Source organism: Mus caroli, unplaced genomic scaffold (assembly GCF_978045245.1).
Source record: "Mus caroli unplaced genomic scaffold, Mus_caroli_1 scaffold_11, whole genome shotgun sequence".
NCBI lineage: Eukaryota > Metazoa > Chordata > Mammalia > Rodentia > Muridae > Mus > Mus caroli.
The window spans coordinates 65930088-65950658 of NW_028227266.1; the positions used below are offsets into that span (position 1 = coordinate 65930088).

Consider the following 20571-nt stretch of genomic DNA (forward strand, 5'->3'; position numbering starts at 1 on the left):
GCAGATACCTCCTGAGTGTCAGGCGAAACCCCAAGACTGTCATGAAGTCCTATAGCTACGCCAAAATCATCCGAACTTCCTTTCTCAACTTTTAAGTGCCTGTACAAACCAAGTCCTAGGGAGGGCAGGAAACCTATCACAGTCAGGGTAGATTCTCTGGTATATAGCAATCTGTTTAGCATAGATCTTTTACTATGTTTGAAGGAAGCTAAATGCTTCAGGGATCTTGGTCTTGGCAGACTGTCCAGCCTACAAGAACTTAATGGAAAGGCATGGTGAGTTGGACATGAGGCAGGACCTTCAGAGATTCGGTGAGAAGCCCAGTGGTCAGACCTCATGCTTGGGTGGGAAGATGTACCTCCAGTGATCTTGAATGATAGACCACATGATGGTTTAGAAAGAAGAGCAAGCAAGTCACTTAGACTAAGTGGCACACAACTTCCTAATAGAACTTGAACTGCCACTGGTCAAGCTTCTTGTCTGTTCTCTCAAACTCGACCCCAGCTCTTTGCATACAAACAGAAAAGGCCTCACAAAACACACACACACACACACACACACACACACACACACACACACACGTGACTAAATCCTCCTCAGGTTGACAACTCTACAGGTACCTGGATACAGTAGAGCCTTTGTATTTGGGAAGCTCTCAGCAAGATCCAGTCTGGATAGACTGGTCCCATGTATGAGAACAACAGGACACATGACATCTTTTAAATGTTGAAAAGCTTTTACACAGGTGGACTGAGTTAATAATGATGAAGTCGACCGAGGGAATCTCAGATTTAAGTCTAGATGGCTTTGTGAGCCACAGGCTCAGCAAGGCACTAAATGGCAAGCTGACCAGCGTTTACCCAATGGTCCTAAAACCAAATGGAGGCATTCGGAGCAGGGAAGTGGGATTATAGAGCCCCTGAACTATGGCATTTACCAGGAAATGCTGACAGTTTAGACAGCCTAATACACAGTGGGACTATAAGTGTCTCTTTCAGGCCCTGCTCTCTGCCTGGCGTGGGACGTTTTCTTTAACGAGAAGCAGATGAGAGGCCTAGAACTGAAGCTTTCACTCAGCTGATGGAATTTAAGCAGTTTTCAGTGGTGGGGAAAAGACTTGTAACCCAGCAACAGGATTCCAACATGCATTTCTTGTCTCAAGCCAAACATTTCTCCTCCATCCCTCCATGCATGCTCTGTGGCTTAGCTAGTCATGGTGACCCACCTTGCCTTGGGCTACCAGCTCCCTCTGGGCTGCTGAGGCCGATTTGACCAGGGCACTTGTGGCAGCAGCAATGGATTTAGCAGCTTCTAAGATCTGTTCTTCAAAATCCAGGGTCTCATCTGCTTGCTACAAGGAAAAGAAAGCCAAGTCATATGCAATGTACGGCCACAAAGGGTTCTTTCTGCCAAGCTACTTACTGCTCGATCACCTGGCTCTTCGGGCACCTATTGCTTTTTTGTAGACAAGCCACACCCAGGGTTGGGAGGCCTCTCCATCTGCAGCCTCCCTTCCCCCTCCACTAGAAAGTAAAAGCTATTAGTGGTGACATTCTACACACGTTTTAAATCAGAAGGGTCTGAGACAAAAGCACTTTTCCAAACCACAGTCTTTAAAATTCACTGTGGGTGAGACACTCTGAAGGCTTCAGAAGCATCGATAGTGCAGCTCACAGCAATCAACTATCAAAGTCAAAAAGAATGGGTGGTGACATATTTGGCCAGAATGTCAAGCTCAAACATGGTCCTGAAATGCATAGGCCCCAAATGCGTGACATCACGTTTATATAGAGGCATAGAAATACACATGAATGTATGTGTTGTATATATTTATTTCATGACCTGGAGAGTAAGAGGTTTGTTTTTTTTTTTTTTTTTTTTTTTTTTTTCTGGAAATTCCTTCTGCAAAAGAAAGCGAAGCATATAACAGATTAAGCCATCAGGGGACTCACCAAAAGGCAATTCCCTTATTTTGCTGATGAGACAATAAAAGCCTGTGCTAGCTCCCCATGTCACCCAGACTCTTGCTTCAAGTGGCCTCAGAGCCCGAGCCCATGTTACAGCAGCAGAATGCCCAGCATCAGATTCTGACCGAAGCCTCATGAAAATGGAGTTTCCTTATAATTCCCTGCCAAGCCTTTGCCTACAGGGATATTTGTCATTGCTGATCAGAAGGCCCTCTTCTCCACTTTCTGCAGGTTTTGATTTTAATCTTTACATTTTTCTTTCTTTCTTTTTTTTTTAAAGATTTATTTATTATTATAAATAAGTACACTGCAGCTGTCTTCAGACACACCAGAAGAGGGTGTCAGATCTCATTACGGGTGGTTGTGAACCACCATGTGGTTTTGAACACATGGATTTGAACTCAGGACCTTCAGAAGAGCAGTCAGTGCTCTCAACCGCTGAGCTATCTCGACAGCCCCTACATTTTTCTAAAGACACACGTCTAACTTGGAAGTATTTTGGCACCCATTTTCTACGATGGCAAACATTTTGATGGCTTACTTTCCTTTTCTTTCCATTACACCCCTGGACTTGAAATCAGACACAGTATACAGTCGTATCAAAGGAGCTCCCACTCGGATACAAAGTGCTCTCCCAACCCCCAAAGGCAGCTGCTCACATGCCCTGGCCTGGGTAGCTATCTCCTCTGAGCCAAGGCTATCATTGGGAGGAAACACCCACTCCATGGTCAGCCATCCTCTAGCTGCATGGACAATGGGGTCTCCTGCAGTGGGTCGACCTGCTGAAGGCGCAGCACTGGCCTGTGGTTTGTCTAGCAGCGCTTGTGCCTACCAGCTGGCAGGCACCGTGATTCCTTGGGTCTGCTCCCCTCACAAAAGCTCTCCTTCCTATCTTCTCTCCAGGAAGGCCGGGTTGTCACTTTCCTATTTAATTGAGCCCTTTTGCTGACCTGAGCCAGGAAAGTCAAACCTGCCTCTAGATTCTGGAAACTGAGGACTCAGAAGTGCTTATTCCTGAGTTATTGTCCCCAACAGCTGGGTCTTAAACATGTCCTTAGAGAGCTGGATTGGGGTTGGTGAGATCGGTAGCAGCTTGCTGCCAAGTCTGATGACCTGAGTTTGATCCCTGGGACCCATACGATGGAAGAGGAACCAACTCCTTAAAGCTGTGGTACTATTACTGACACAAAGGGAAGGCAATGGACTTGAGAAGCCACCAGCTAGTCCGTCTGCAGACTCACGCACAGACCTGGATAGAGACGGGTCTTGTGCCTTGGTTGGTCTAGGTGAGGCTCAGGAATTTGTTTCTAAGAGAGGTGGTTAGGAACCACTCCGTAGAAAACACAGGTCAGTTAACTTCATCCCACCCTTCTGCAGTCTGCTTGAGGCTTTATTCAGCTTGTGTTTCTTTTGTTCAAAACCAGGCAGAGGAGTACACGTGATAAATGTCAGTTAAATGACTCAATATCCTATTTTGAAAGAAGGCTTGCAAGTTCTAGAGTTCAGCCAGGAGACAATAAGAGAAGTGAGGGCTAGGGGCATAGCTCAGTTAGCAGAGTGCTTGCCTAGCACGTACAAGGCCCTGGATGTGATATTCAGCACTGCATAAACAGGGTGTGGCAGTATGGTATACACTTGTAATCCTAGCATGCAGGAGGATCAGAAGTTCAAGGCCATCCTCAGCTATATGGAGAACTAGAGGCCAGTCTGGGTTCCATGAGACCTGTTTCTAACAAGTCCCTTTCTCTCGTATCCTCTAGTGGAAAGGCCACTGGCTGGTCACGACCAGCTCCTAGCCCTGTCTTTTTCTGGGTAGTCTGCCTGTCTGCAGCTACAATGGGGCTGTCCTCACCTGGGCTGTTTGACAGCTTCAAGAGAGGTCTGAATAACCTTTAGTGACATTTTCCTGTTGCAGCAGGGACCACCATCTGAAGTCAGATGTTGCCAGGCAACATTCAGCTTGGGAGTTGGTTCCTGGCCAGACCATCTCCAACGCTCAGGAATAAACCCAGAGGCCCCTGAGTCTGCTCCGATACATCTCAGATTTCAGAAGCTTGTATTCCATTGGGCGAAGAGAGGGGAAATCATGTGGGAAGAGTGGCTTTGTTGTTGTTGTTGTTTTTATCCTACATGTTGTCTTTGGGGAATTTTAAGAACTCATTTTTAAAAATTATTTATTTATTTATTTTTGCTGTGTCTCATTCATTCCAGCGGGCAGGATGCTGGAAGTAACCCTCCTATGTAAAACATGACCAGCTCATGGGAGACACTCAAGAATTAGTAACAACTACGTTCCCTATCATTTCTACTCACCCCTGCCCCTTGTACTGGGGACTGAATCCAAAGTCTCGCACACGTGAGGCAAACTCTACCACTGAGCTACACTTCCAGGTTCCTCGTATTTTAAGCATTGCATTTTAGGTTCTTTACACAAAGCATGTACACACGGATCCCATGTTACATGCAAAGACCAAAGCAGGCTTCAAGGGACACGTGATACAGACAGGCACTGTTTTTGGCTTGTCCCTCAGCACTGGCCCGGGCAGTGGATAACTCAGACACTGTCACTGTTCTATACTGCCTCGAATGTCACTTCCAGGCCTGCACCACCCTTCCCCGGGGAGCAGTTCAGCAATTTTCTTTGGTCTCTAGCTTAGACATGTCTCCATTTCACATTAAAACGTTCTAAGATGTTTACTGAAATTAAGCAGGAAGTGCATTCTCTTTTCTACCCTCAGGAGTCCTACCTCCTTCCTGATGTCTTTGGTGACCTACCCACCTTCTTTGATGTCCCCTGGGCAAGTATGGGCCGGGAGGGCATCCATAGTCCTTCTTCTCATCCACTTTGTGAATTCTGTCCCTGAGACCCTTTACCCAGGAATAGCCCTAACTTCTGCCTCAGTCTTAGAAAATGTCCATAAAAGACTTTTCTCCCTCCTCCCTGCACCCTCAATTTTTCTTGAGACAGTATCTACTGTGTCTCAGGCTGGCCTCTAATTATGCATGTAGAAGATGGCCTTGCACTTCTGATCCTCTTGTCTCTTGAATTAGAGGCATGTACTACCATGCCAGGAGTATGGGTGCTGGAGACTGAACCCAGGACCTCATGTATGTTAGGCAAATACTCTATCAAGTGAGCAGCTCTATCTCCAGTCCATACAGACCAGACTTTCACAAGCGATTATTTATTATTATTACTGTGTATGTGTACATGTGTGTGAATACACGTGTCATGGTACACATATGGAGGTTGCAGGCCAGCTTTCTCTCCTTCCACTGTGGGATCTGGGGATTGAATTCAACTTGCTAGGCTTGCAAAGCAAGCCACTTTTACCCACTGAGCCACCTCACCAGCCCAGCCCAGACTTTTTGAGAGCTAAAAAGTACCATGGCTCTTCTCTACGCAAGCAGCTACGCGTACCAAAGAGCTACTCGAGCTGTTTCTCGCCCTTCCATCATTTCGCATCTTGCCATCTTCTGTGTTAGTCTCTTACTGAATGGCCACTACTATAAGAAGGTCGCATTTATAAGTCAGAAGTTCAGTGGAGTTTTTTAAAAGTATAAATGTGTTCTATATAAGTTAAATGTCCTCAAGGGAAAAAAGGAGGCCAATACCTAGGACTCCCACAACACGCAGGAGGTCTTTTCCTGACAGTTGGATGCTTGAGTGGAACAGGCCGCCATGTTTTCCTTTCTTGTGCAGAACCTGGCTGCTCCTGGCTAGCTGAATTTGACTTGAGAGATGCTTTGGGGATAAAGTCTAAAGTCTTGGCCAAAGCATACCATGGCTACATTAACTTGTGCTCTGAAGGACCTGTGGGTTGGCTGGCTCTCAGACCTCCTTCATCCTTAATAAAGCTAACAAAAGGCAAATCTCCCAGAACAACTGGTACCCTTCACAGAGGCCTGGTCTCAGGGGAAGATCAGGGTGACATAGAGAAACCACTGCTGAGCAGGTCATGTTAGTAGCTGGATATGCACCACCTCCACATCCAGATAGATAAGAAAGGAATAGGTTCACGTAGCATCCATTGGAAAAGCCCCAAGCCTGCACAGTTAGTATCTCGGGAATAGTTTTCCCCACATAATACAACTGCTTTATTACATTTTTTGTAACTTATATTCAATATAAAAGTAATACCACTGAGTTGATCTTATAATTAGTCTCTGAGTGATGAAAATAAATTCTTTAGAATTCTGTCATACTCTCAAAAAGGGGAAGAAGGAGTCACTTGGACCTTGATATAGGAAGTATGGACAATAGAAGCCTTTCCATTATTCAATGAGATACAGTTTGGTTCATCTTAGGAATCTCTGGTATGAGCCTTCTATGCATCTAAGGACCTAACAAGGTCCTGGTAGAGAACCACCTGGCAACACACTCTCTGCTTGTCTGGGACCAAGGTCTGGCATGTGAGCTCCAAGCCTGTAGCTTAGCCATGCAGAAAACATCATGTTTGCTTTCCCATGTCACAGAACACCTGTGTGCCCGTTCCCACTCCCACTCAGAATATGAATCAGCCACATGGGAATGCCAGACAGCAGCAGAGTTACCCCCCATCCCAAATTTCATCACTTCCGGCAAGCGTCTTCATCCAAAAGACCTTGTAGAGCAATGCTTTAAAAAATGACTCTTTCACCAATGGTGGCTTCTACATATTCCCAAGGTCCCTTTCTGATGACCCCCATTAAACTACTCCCCTGCCCCTGTAGGGTAGGAGGTCTTGCTCATTCACAGTTAGGAGTGCCATTAGGAGTTGTTTCCTCCTAAGGTAAAACTGACAAGGGCTGGGAGCATAGCCATGCTATTTTCAGGAAAAGTACTTATAAAGTCACTGTGCTGGACAGCTCAGAGTGAACTCACATATAGTTCACAGACTCATTTATGGGAAGAAGTCAAAGCAGCCAGAGAGGCTGATATATACCCGAAAGAATGCTTTCTGGGTCACAGCCCAACGTCCTGCGGCAGCCAATTAGAGTATATGTTTACTTTCTGACTGCCCGGTTCTTCTAAATATTAACAACCTCTGTGCAGAAGTTCACTTACAACAGAAAACTCAACCGACAGAGCACAGTCCCGAGCACGTTCTCTTCATCAGACATATTTGATCCAAATTAAGGTTTGCAATTAAGGTTTACGGACTCGCCATCCGTAAAGTGAGCACAGTCACCAGGGTTTAGATGTGTTACCAGAAGCGGAAAGTTACAGATAATAAATGTCGTGATTTTTTTTTTTTTGCATTGAAAACAATTACAAAATTTAATCTGTGAGAGTGTGTTGAGAGTTGTCAGGAAGGAATATCTAGATCAATGTGTTTGCCAGTTACAATCCTAACCTTTGTCCTATATCAAAGACACGGGTTGTTATCTTCCATTTTTTTCCCACTGAATACTTTTCTTAAGGACTCCTAATTGCATACAACTAAACTTTAGAAAATATCTTAAGCCTTCAGGAACTATAATCCCTTTCCACAACAAACAGATAATGTAGTAGTATTGATACAGTTTGTTGTGGTCTGAAACAAAGCATCCCCCATCCACAATAAGTTAGTGTGTCTGAACATTTGGTTTTCAGCTGGCAGTGCCATTTGGCTATGGAAGCTTTAGGAATTCACAAAGCCTTGCTGAAGGACATACTGGCCTTTGAGGTTTTATGGCCTGGCTCCATCTGCTGTCCTATCTCTCTACTTCCTGACTGCCAGGCCTTCCCTCCATGATGGTCTGGCCCCTGATAAACTAAGCCATAATACACCCTTTTGCCTTAAGTTGCTTTTGGTTGGGGTATCCTGTCACAGCAACAGAAGAGTAACTAAGACACAGGTCTTAAAGGCTACACGATGAAATGGAATAAAACATAACAACATACGCACTCTGTCATCTAAACCTATTTGTGATTTTTAATATATTCTTTCCTGTTGCTTCTAAACTTTGTTAGGACCCCCGGAGACAGGGCAAGACACTGTAGGAATATGCTTGATATATAGTTGGATTAAATAACAACCTAATATATCAAACATATCACACAGAGGCCTGCAGAAAAGGCATCCAGGTTTGACTGAGCTTGAGAATATGGCTGTGGGAGTCAGTCACCTCTGCAGTATCTCCCAGCCTGCCTTGGAACACAGGCGTGTCTGTAGGTGTGGCAAGGATGCCATTAGCAACAATGCTGGTGGCCTGGGCTCCTTTCCCCAAATGAAAGGGGAGTCTGTGCACCTGTCTGTCACTCACGTCTGAGAGATTACAGGTAAAGGGAGATGCTTCCATGGTCAGGGCCTGAGGGTGGAACTACACCAGAACCATGTTCATATGCCACAGACTAGTCTCCTTTTAAAACAGGTAACCTGAGAACCAGGTAATCAAAACAGCTGGAAGTCATCACCCTCCCTCCCCAAACTAGTCCTCCAAGCAGCACAGGTGCTCTGCCTGGGTGGAGGATGAACTCATTCATGTGGTATGGGGGTGGGGTGGCCTCAGTTACTATGGCAGGAATGCAGGAGCAGCTGCCATTTATGGCACCCTGAGGACTTTTGTCTTTAAGGTTACAGGACAGGATGGAGAAAAGTAACCTCAAATATTAGTTGGTTTTGCTGTTTCGGTAATTTTTTTCTTTTAAGCCGAGGAAAAGTTCTTTTGTAACTGTCAGGAGGATGTTATGCATTGTGCAAAAAGTTTCCCACAGTGGATGGCCCTCCTTGCAAACCCAGGACTACATGCTTTGGGATGATAAGATTCTTTGAGACACTTTCATGGATAATGCCTAATAGTGTACACATAAGGGGTCCGCACAGGCCTCCTCTGGCAACCATCCCTCATTTTCTTTTCTTTTTTTTTTTTGTTTTTTTAAAGATTTATTTATTTTAAGTGAGTACACTGGCGCACTCTTCAGACACACCAGAAGAGGGCATCGGATCCCATGACAGTTGGTTGTGAGCCACCATGTAGTTGCTGGGATTTGAACTCGGGACCTCTGGGAGAGTAGACAGTGCTCTTAACCGCTGAGCCATCTCTCCAGCCCCCCTCATTTTCAATGTGTGTGGTTTTCAAACATTGTTTTCCAGAACTGTAAAACACAGAGCCTGTTGTGCCCTGGTCCCATTTCAAGTCTTAGCTGTTCTTTGCTGATCATCTCCGTTAGTTCCCAGCTTTGTGAGATACAGCACTAACCATGGATGCCTCCGTGTTATTCGTTCCATAAGCATCTTCATGCTGTACAGTCCGGCAACCATTACTCTCCATCACTGTAACGGCCTCATCATTTCCCCTCCAGAAGACCCCGACTTCTTACTGCTACCAACCAAGCTCCTAGGAACATCCCTCTCACACAAGTCTGGGCTTGTTTTTCCTTAGGAAAGGAACAGGAGACAAGTCTAACAGCCTAAGACACTATAAAGTGCAGTGGTCCTGAGGGACGGGAATCATTTTCTCTGCCAATGGGGTAGCAGACGGAGTGCAGTGCTCAGAAACTGGGCCCCCAGCTCTATGTTCCCTCCCCACTCAATCACACGGTCTGACTGTGGTGAGGACCAGATAAAGTCCTTAGGAGACTGGTCTGGACCGCGTCTTGTATTTACGGTGGCCCTGTCACCCACCCTCTTACCCCACTAGGGAATCCATGAAAGACCTTATCTTCCACACATGTTCCAAAGATGAAAAATGAAGGTGTTAGAAAGCATATGTCTGGTCACAGTGACAGTGACAGAGGTGATAGCATTACCATTTACTAGTCAGGCACCATGTTCTTACGTTATCGACATATAACAACAATCCTGCAGGATGAAGGAGATCCCAGTAAGTCTGTTTTCCAAATCAAGAATGTTGACGAAAATGAGCAACCAGTCAGAGAAAAACAGACAAGAGCTGAGGAGAACCCTAGAGAAGGGTAGGGGCCAGGGGATGCTGGGAAATGGTGGAATATGGGTGATACATGAGCAGCAGGCCCATTCACAGACTGCAGGTGTCAACTGACCAATACACAGAGTCATCCCCTGTGAAAGGGCCTCTTGGGATAGGCTGGACAAGCATAAGACATGCAGATTAAGCTGCAAACCTCACAACCTTATACATATTTGGGGGGAGGGGGGTTGAGACAGGGTTTCTCTGTGTAGCCCTGGCTGTCCTGGAACTCAATTTGTAGACCAGGCTGGCCTCGAACTCAGAAATCCGCCTGCCTCTGCCTCCCAAGTGCTGGGATTAAGGGCGTGTGCCACCACACCTGGTACAACCTTATTTTTAAGATTCACCTTTAAAGAATAATTCTCAAATTCTATTAACTTGACTTGCAAAGCAGAAACAAAAACCTAACCCGAAAATGCAGTTGTTCCTGACCGAGCTGTCAGATCTTAAACTCTGACAGTATCAGATGATCCAAGAGCCCCAGGGCACCAGGAATGAAACCCCAGCAAACACAAAAGTCAGAGGTCAAAAATCTCAAATTATGCCTTGATGAGGAAAATCTGGAATGTGCCTGCCATCAAGGCCAGTGCTTAGGAGATAGGTCTGAAGCCTTGACGACTTTAAGAAGCCTCCAGCCTTAACAGATTCATTGGCCTCCTGTCTGCTGCATACATGTCCTCAACACTGCCTTGGCACTGATTGGTGTATTTCAGCCTCCAGACACCATCTTTCAATTTGACAAAAATAGGTAGAAATTTAGGCAGTCCTAAACTGGGGGTCTAACTTTTTTGGGGGTGGGCATGCAAATAGCCAAAGTTCCTTTCCCAATGTATGTGGGTCCCTGGGAGGTGAACTATAGATACCCATAAAGACTTGCATAGGTAGGAAGAAAATGGAACCTCCTCCTTCTGACATCTTCCCAAAGATGGCTGAAGTGTGGAGTAGGAACTGCGGCTGCTTACTAAGGCTGAGCCTGACCCTGGAGATGGGCCAGCTCCTACTGCCCCATAGAAAAGAATCTATTTTCTTGGCTACTTCTCTTATGAAAACTACACTAGCCAGCCACGGGCTCCTGTACACACTGAAACAGCCTAGTGCTGGGTTTCTCTTCGAGATGTGCATTATTCTCTATTGTGTGTGTGGATGCATAGGTCGAAGCCAGAGGCCCACGCCAAGTATTTCCCTCAATTGCTTCTCTATGATACTTCCATATATATAACTTTGTGTGCACGTGTGTGTATGTGTGTAGAGTATCCATGGAGTCAGAGAGGATGTGGGATTCCTTGAAGATGGTGTTACAGATGGTTGGGAACCAGCTGCTGTGGGCGCTAGGAATTGAACTTGGGTCCTCTGGAATGGCAAAAGCAAGTGCTCTTCACTGAGCCATCTTTCTACCCACTGCAAGCACCATGTTGTTTTTGGTTGACTTTTTTTTTTCATTTCCTCAGAGCTGGAATTACAGGCGCACACTACTGTATGTGCTTTTTATGTGGGTGCTAGGAAATCCATACTCGGGTCTTCGTGCTCTCCCCAGTAAGCACTTTACTGACTGAGCCATTTTCCAGGCCTGTTGTGTCTAAGAAAACAAGATACTCGGTATTGTTCTTTCTGTACCAAAGGTGCGGTAGAAACTGGTGAGCTGAAGGCTGTCAGTCTCCTATCTACTAACAGGAACTTTTGACAGAAATCATCCACAACTTGCTTTCCATGGCGGAATTCCATGTGGATGTTCTATTTCTCCTCGGAATACCCACAGAGGTACTCTTGGCAGTTAACTAGACCCACTCACTGGTTTTCACTCCCCCGCCCCCACTATGTAAAATGGTGCTGAGCAGGCAGAATGGGTTTGCTACTTCCTGGTGTAATGATGGGGAGGGAGGAAAAACTCTGTGTACCATGCTTAGCTCCACTGCACAGTCACCGCTGGATGCAGGACGCAGGGGATGAGCGGCCGCCAGGGAACACTGACCTTTGGCTTTGCTCTTGGCTTCAGTTGCTCTAACTTCTTGGCAGCGGCTTCAATGGACGCTGCAGCTCCCAGTAACTCAGTTTCTGCAATGACGGTTGGGTCTTCTGGATCCACCCACTCTGTTCCTAAAATCAGTTCCAGGAGAGTCATTCTTGGTAGGTGCAGACATGAAGGTACTGGCGTAATCACAAACACAAGCTAAATAGTCATTCTGGCTATGATGGCCCTATGAGCCTATGCTCTCAGCCCTATCTAGATCTCCACCATCTGGATGGAGGGATGAGGGGTGCTAATGTTTTTCTAAACCAGCTACATGTGTATAGCCCTATCCATAGGAATGCCAGCAACACTAGCTTCAAGATTCCATGGGTTGAGACTTGAGTCTCACTCTGCCTTCTTTTGTTTTTAAAATGGTTTTTCGAGACAGGGTTTCTTTGTATAGCCCTGACTGTCTCGACCTCAGAAATCTGCCTGCCTCTGCCTCCTCTGCCTCCTGAGTGCTGGGATTAAAGGCGTGCACCACCACGCCCGGCTTCACTCTGCTTTCTGACTTACACTCGTGAGTACATGGGCATCCCTAGCTCTAGGCCATAGAGCTTTGACAGTCTCTTCAGGGAACATGTGGCAGAGAGAGAGGAGAAAGGAGAGAGAAAGGAGGAGAGAGGAGAGAGAGGAGATTGGTTGATTCCCGTGGTGAATAAACTGCATCTGTGTAAGCAAGTAAGGAGAGGCAACTGGTATACCCAGTGCTGTTCCCTATACATAAGAATATTACTATTACTATCATCAGTTACTTATAAAGTACTTATTTTATATGTATGGGTGTTTTGCTTGCACATGTTTGTGTACCATATGCATGCCTGAGGCCTGTAGAGGCTAGAAGACAACACTGGATCCCCTGGAACTGGAGTTACAGTAGTGAGCTGCCACAGGGGTGCTGAGAATCAAACCTGGGTCCTCTGCAAGAGCAACAAGTGCTCTTAGCCTCTGAGACATCACTCCAGCCCCCAGTTACTTTTGAGGGAGGTATGACTAGAGATTGAAACTAGGGCTTAGCACGTGCTAGGCAAGCGTTCTCCTACCTACATCTCTAGCTCCCCTCCCCTCCCTTTGTGTTTGAGTTAGGGTCTTGGAAAGTTGCCCAATGTGGCCTTCAATTTGCTCTGTAGCCTACTCAGGCCTCAGACTTGCCATCGTCTCTGAGCCTCTGGGAGTAGAGGCCTGTGGTCCTGAGGCCTGACTCAGGAGCTTATTGTCCAAATGACAATAAATAACAGTAGCTCGGTGAATACTAATATAGCTATAGGCGCACGGTGAGACTCCCAAGAGAAGTGGAGAGTTTAGATGGACTATTCCACTCAGGTAGAGGCATTCCATAGGAAGACCAGGGCAAAATCATGTTAAACATTAGAAAAACAAAAACAAAACAAAAATCAAACAAACAACCCCCCCAAAAAACCCCAAAACCCAAAACTCTGTGCCTTTTATTCCCACTATATTGCTGCAAGCTCCTGCCTTGCTCCTCTGAGCCAGCTCAGTGCTCCAGGAGGCCATGAGGCCCTGACCTACCTTTCATGGCTTCTGCTGCCTGGATAAGCTCCGTCACAGCTCCAGCAACTCTCTTGGAGAAAGCTGCCAGCTGATGCTTGAGTTCCGGGGTTGGCTTTTGAAGGATCTGTGAGTGGAAAACGCATCAGGTGCATGAGAAGAGGGGTGCTGCTTGATGGGGGTACACTCCTATCAGTGCAAAGGGACATCCCTGTGGGGGACTGCAAGCTCTCGAGAGACAACAGACTCACCAGAGTTGGGAATCAGGGGTCCCTTTGACACAGTTAGCAATGATCAGAAGGCTGAGCCTTACCTGGACTTCAGTTCCTTTGTTTTTAGGCAAAATAAATACACAAAGGTAAAAACTGCATGTAAGAACACTGTGTGTGAGAACAGAAGTCTCAGGCTATAAAGGTCACCTTGGACTTGAGACAAAGCAAACACGGACCCAGAGAAAATTGGGATGGAGGCAGGGTCTCAAGCAAAATCCCCATGTGAGTAACGGCTGATTGTTCAGAAAAGTCATTGCAGAGCAACAACCCAGTTCTAAGACTCGGACCACAATCTGTCCTAAAAGATTTTTGTCTCCATATGCTTTCTGTGATCTAGTTCAGTTAAAAAACAGAACAAACAAACCCCCTATTTTATTGATTTAATTTCTTGAGACAGGGCGTTTCTATGTAGCCCTGGCTTATTCTATGAAGGTATTGCAGGCTTTGAACTCACCTGCCTCTGTCTCCCAAGTGCTGGGATTAAAGGGGTATCCTACCACACCTGGCCTCACTGATTTGATTGTGTCCATGCTCTTGAGTTTATGCACATGCAGGGATTGAACTCAGGTTGTCAGGCTTGGTGACAAGCACCTTTATCTGATGTGCCCTCTCACCAACTCCAAGGGTTTCAAGTTTTTTTTTTTTTTTTTAAAGTAGGTGTTTTAGAAAGGCAGCAGAACTGCCAACCAGCAATGCAATGCGAAGTCAGATGATCTCGCCTTGCATTCCTTCAAAACTGGAATTAAGAAATGAGGCAAGGACTCCTTAGCATCTTCCCTTAAGGACTTGGGCTCAGAGGTCTATCATTCCATCCCTTCCTCATCTTGAAATTCTCTTCTAACAGTTTTCTGCTTTTCCTCCCTGAGTTCCACAATGGATACCTTCAGACACTTTGAGATGGTGAGGAGGTCACACCTGCAGCTACCTGTGGGCATTGAGGAGCCTCAGAGCGGAGGCACAAGCATGGACTTTCAGGCGCACACGTCTGTGCTCACACCTGGCCTCACCGGTTACTGGTGTGACTTGCACAACCATCAGAACCTCGTCTCTCCTCTGTAAAGCTGGGCTAAAACCTGGGATGAATTCTCTGAGGCTGACACACAGACCAAATGGAAAACACTCAAAATCCCTTTCACCCAAGGCCCAGAATAAAACAGGCATTCATTTAATGCCAATTCTGTTCTTGGTGTCCTACACCATTTAGAAAAATATGGTCGGGTAACATGCTATTTCTCAGAAGTAAAGAAAAGATGGTTGTTGGTCTTAGGCCTAACTTCTTTGATTTTGTTCCTCAAGGAAAGGCAGTAAAGAACTAGGTTGGAGGAGGTAGTGAGTTACACTGTGACCAGGCCCAAACATACCAGTATACAGACATTACATTACATATTCAAACCAATGAGCCAGCCATTTTGAGTTTTATTTTGAGTATAATCCCAAGTGTTAGCCCAGCTTTACAGAGGAGAGACAGGGTTCTGATGAAGAGTATTATATGTCTCCCTCCATCTTCCTTCATCCCTCTAATAATTAAGCCTTTTTCTTTTATTTTTAAGTTATGTATATGTGTAAGTGTGTGTATGTGTGTGTGTGCGTGGGGGGCTGTAATGTGAATGCAATTGCAGGTACCAATGGAGACCAGAGGAGGGTGTTAAATGTCCTGAAGCTGGAGTTACATGCAGTTGTGAGCTGCCCAGTGTGGATGCTGGGAACTGAATTCAGGTTCTCTGCAAGAGCAGTGCATACTTTTAACTGCTGGCCACCTTCCTAGCTCCTCTGATCACCTTTTAAATTGGTTTTACATTTACTAATAGTGATCTATGGTTTTAATTGCTTTCTTATCCTCATTCTCTCTGTCAAAGACCAAAAGGTTAAGTCAAAAGGATGTACCAGTTATAAGCACCAGAACAATGTTGAATAACCTGTAACTAGATTTACCTATCAAGCGATTTCTAATAGCAGTACTAAGGCACCTTGAGCTTGGCAGAAACTGCATAATGTGCTGGAAACACACACATATATTTATATACACACATTTTATATTTGTATATTTATATGTACAAATGTGCGTACATGTATATATATATATATATATATATATATATATATATATATACACACACACATACATACATAGTAAGATACCAGTATGGGGAAAATGAAGCAATGAATGAAAAATAAAGATCAACACACTAGCCAGACAGTCCTATGCGACAGCTTCCTAGAGTCCTGGGAAGGTTAAGGGAAGAGCTATCTTTTGCTTTCTCACACAGCCAGGGGGCAGGCCACCTAACCAAGTGTATCTTCTGGAATTGGTGGACTTAGTAACTCTGAAACCAAGTCCTTATCTGCCCTCTCAGCCTTGTCTCAGTTTACTTACCTATTAAACGAGTGTAACAGACCTTTCGCTATTGAGTTGTGGTGATGTTATATAAATGAATCCTATAAAGGACCCAAATAGCACTGCTTAGGTGCAGTCTTGATATCGGGATTAAAATTTTTTTTCAAGTGGTTCTTAAGTACCATTTTTGTCTAATTTGTCTCTAAGGCCACTAGTTAAATAACAGTTATAGATAAGGCTGTGACCTGCTAACCAATCCACAGACATTGTTCAATTATTTCTCTGTTGTGAGCGAAAGATCATCAATGTGTATTAAAAGCCCAGTAGGGTTATTTACACTTAGTGGTGAAAGACTGTTTCCCCCTAAGATAAAGAATACAGAAGGGGGCTGGAGAGATGGTTCAGTGGTGCAGAGGACCTGGGTGTGTTCCCCAGCATCCACATCCTGACTCATAACCACCTGCAACTTCATTTCCAGGGTATCTGATGCCCTCTCCTGGCCTCCACAGGCATCGCATGCATACGGTGCAGACAAACACATAAAAACTAAATATACATTTTGAAGAATAAGGTAAGGAGGCTTTTTCTTACTCTTCCATCAACACTGAACTAGGATTCTTAGCTAGAACAATAAGGCAAGAAAAAAAATTAATCATCGGTACAGAAAGAGAGGTAAGTTGTTTTTATCATCAGATAAACATTAATATAGAAAGCTCTAAGACATCTGTGAAACAGCCACAAAACCAAAACCTTTCCATAACTGGTAAGTGAGCTAAGGAAGACAGAACATAAAATCAACATAAATACAATAATTATATTTCTACACACTGGCAATGGAAAGCAAGAGTACGAATAATAAAAATATTCTAAACTCATACTAAGTAAGCATACCAAAAATCCAATTATGTAAATAGATGAATTTTATTGTATGTAAATTATATCTTAATAGGACTGTTTAGTGTGTGTGTAATGGTATTAGGATTGGGACCCTTCGTAAGCCAGAGAGTGATCATGGTATTCAGAGTGAGAGGTTAACTGGAAGTAAAATATAATCCCAAAGTGATGGAAGACTTGGGAGAGCAGAGGCATCCAGTCATCCTCACCCTTTACTGCCAGCTCACCCTCAAGGCTCACTGTCTAAGATGTGAAAGATGCGTTTTTACTTTTATTTTATTCAAGTCTCATTGAACTTCGCAGTGCTGGTGTTTTCTTTCATGCAATACACAATCTCGTCTCCCTCGTTCCGTAAGAATGAAAAGACAGCCACACCCTGGAGGAACCATGGAGCATGTATCTGACAGACATTATGCTTCAAGGAAACATAGAGAACTCTAAAATCTGAGAAAGAAAAATCCACCAAAAGGGAGAAGCTCTCAACACACTGTAGTAAAGAAGATGTATGGAAGGCAAAGGGGCAGAAAAAAGATACTTAGGTTTGGACTGAATAAGTGAGGGGGGGAAAGCCAAAGAGGACAGGGAAGGGGAGCGGGGTGGGGGGGGGGAGGGAAGGAGAAAAGAATGGGGAGAGGAGGGGAGGGGGAGAAAGAAGGGGGGAGAGGAAGGGGATGGATCCAGGGAAGGGAGAAACTAGACAAAGGATTGACTATGGTTAAAACTCATTATACAGAATTCTCAAAGAACTATGAATTTTTATGAAGAAGAGACTTAGTGGCTCACAGTGGCTGTGATGGTATGCACAGGACCTGTGAAAGATCAAGCTAGCCAAACTCTAGTCATGGCAGTGAGGAGGTCATACAGGACCCCAGTCCATGCTGAGGAGCTATGGCAACTGGTGGCTGCTGTCAGGAAGTCAGTTTTCAGGGATGATGCCCATGCTCCAGTAGATGGCCCTATACCCATGCACACACTGGTAGCGCTTTATCCACTAAAAAAAAAAAAAGGCACATAAAGTTGGAGGCAAATGCTAGAAGGGGAAGCAAGGGAGAGATTGGATGGGAGGAACTGGGGCTGGTCTTGACCAAGAGACACTGTATGCAGGTATGAAATTCTCGAACACTAAAAAAAGATAATGTAAATTAAAATCACAAAGAGAAGCCATGGTGACACATGTCTGTAATCCCAGCACTTGGGAGGCTGATGCAGGAGAATAGCAAGTGCCAGCCTGGGCTATGGAACAAGACTCAAATAACATAAATCTTTATGCCAATATACACAGAATTGAAACCACTTCAATCCTATCTACTAAATATGGGTCTGCTGCCCTGTCATGCTTAAGAATCTTTTTAATAAAAAATGCATTAGTTCTTAAGAGAATTTTGTACAATGAGTTTTGGGCAAAGTGTAGAAAATTGAAACAAATCGGTAATAAAGAAGAGCAGGTCATCGGCTGCCTGGAAAATCTGCAGCTGAGAAGTATATTCATATTTCAATTACAACACGGCTTTCAGAGACCCAGAAATACCCACTGCTTTTTTCTATAACTTGAGCCTCATTAATGCTGGGGGGGCGGGGTTACAGGTGTGGGACCTTGAAGCATTTGAATCATCAAACTGCCATGACTGAAGATGTCTGTGGCCGGGAGAAGAGCCCTTGAGGTAGTCACAGAGTGCCACTTCTGGGAACAGATGGCCCTTTAAGGCAGAGAGCAGCCCTGAGGTAAAGTGTCTTAGCTCTAGACAGCCAGGAGGTGAGCTGTTCTATTTTTAATTCTGTGATTAAGTCAACATGATTTCTGATATCAGGACACAGACCCACATTAAAGTTCTGCCAGGGATGTGAATGGTAACCCTGTCCCAGATCTCCAGCAGAAGAACAACTGGGGGCAGGGAAGCTGATATCTGCATCGTGCCTTGTGGAGCAAATCTTCCAGGATGAAGCAGATCACAGCAAGTGCAGGAGGCCAATGCTTTCCCATGAGCACTGAGGTGCTGCCTAGGGCAGCCATGGTGGCTCTGCCTAAACGGGACCCTGTGTATGCTGAAAGTTAAAAAGATTTTTATAAAAAGGCAGAAGTGGGGTTCTCTAGGCAGGTGTTATCAATTTGGTATCTCCTTTTGAAGAGTTTGAGAGATGTTCTAGGTGCTGTGTTTCTTTGTGTGTGTGTGTGTGCATGTGAACATATACCTTTTAGGTACACACAAAACCAATTCTTGTGTATTTACATGGATATGTGTTTGGCTTCTGTGAATATATATGGTGTGCATGTGGGTGCCTACCAGAGGCCAGGAGAGGCCATCAGATCCCCAGAGTCTCAGGCAGCTGTGGGCCCAACCACAGGTTCTGGGGATCAAACTCCTGTCCTCTTCAAGAGCAGCATGTGCTCTTAGTCACTGAGCCACCTCTAGCCTATATACAAAAAAATTCTTCTTGCAAAGATGGGATGAGTTCTGCTCATTGTATAACACTAGCTTTATGCCATTGAGCTGGTTTTTCTGTTAATGGCTTCACTCTGGCCCCAGCCAGCTCTCTAAAGAGTCTCAGAGAAACAGCACATTTCCTATGTGTACCAAAAGTATGGATGGCAAGGACAACAGCTGTATAGAGTGATGGGAAGAATCATGGCACATCGTCAAGAAGAGTCACCCAAAATCTAGGTCGGTCAGCAACATGGAAGACTGAGTCTCAACTCTACGGGAGATTCAAGAGGAACCTTGTGTTTGTGCCATGTGAGCAGCCATAGGCATTCTTCCTAGAGTCCTAGAACAGCAAGCACTGGCATTCCCTCCTCATCCTAGCCTTCAGCCCACACCAGCACTTGCCTGATGAAGCTTCCTCCTCGACACAGGACACCATCCCCTATGATGCTGATCTTCCCCTCTGATGATCCTTACGGTTGGAGCTGGACACAGCGCCTAGTCAGCCCTTAAGTAGGGTGCCTGGATGTGTAGCCTGTGGATGCTTCCTGGACCTTCTCTAATGTTCTCAGAGACTCTGGACCCCTTTTATCCGCCTCAGGCAAAGGCATCTATAGACCAAGTTGACCTCAAACTCGTGGAGACCCACCTGCCTCTGCCTCCTGACTGCTGGGATTAAAGGAATGTGCCACCACCGCCAGACTATTTTTTTCCAAACAAAACCAGTACCAACAAACAATACTTTATAGCAATGACTGCAGTTCTCTGGATGAACACGAGTCCTTAAAAACCTGAAATTGTTAACACAAGAAGATGATTTAAGAAGAAAGCAGTGACTGCTAGAACCAGAACAGAGCCAGGGCTAACAGGAGCGAGGACCTGCTCCTAGTCTGTTGCTGAACTGTGGGATGACCTTAACAAGGGAAAGGTTTTTGTGGGTTTCTGGTCATTCATTTGGTGTGGCAGTAGAAAGAAAAACAAAGAAACCCAATGCTTGGCAGTTGTCTTCTAGAGACAACAATTGTATATCTGAGATGGCCTGGGACTCCTTTTTATTTTTAGGTTTGGGAAAGGTAGAGCAGAGATGGGAGGTGATAAATTTTACATACACACACACACACACGGGGGGGGGGGGGGCGGAGAGAGAGAGAGAGACATACATACATACATACATACATACATACATACATACATATGGTGTTTTCCCTGGCTCTTGAACAAACTCTCCTGGGCTCTGCTCCAGCCCATACAAGGTTCTAAAGATGGCTAGAAA

At 45.1% G+C, this 20571-nt stretch overlaps 1 protein-coding gene across 6 annotated transcripts in view; it reads right to left on the bottom strand.

The window, feature by feature from the left end:
- The window catches only part of Tln2 (talin 2), a 425612-nt gene that overhangs the window by 11126 nt on the left and 393915 nt on the right, over positions 1–20571 (bottom strand). For all 6 annotated transcript variants that reach the window (XM_085844756.1, XM_085844751.1, XM_085844753.1 and 3 more), the window contains 3 exons: positions 13399–13504; positions 11830–11954; positions 1226–1351 (listed from right to left, as the gene is read on the bottom strand). In XM_085844756.1, coding sequence (XP_085700882.1) covers positions 1226–1351; positions 11830–11954; positions 13399–13504 — 357 coding nt within the window. The remainder of the gene's footprint in view (positions 1–1225; positions 1352–11829; positions 11955–13398; positions 13505–20571) is intronic.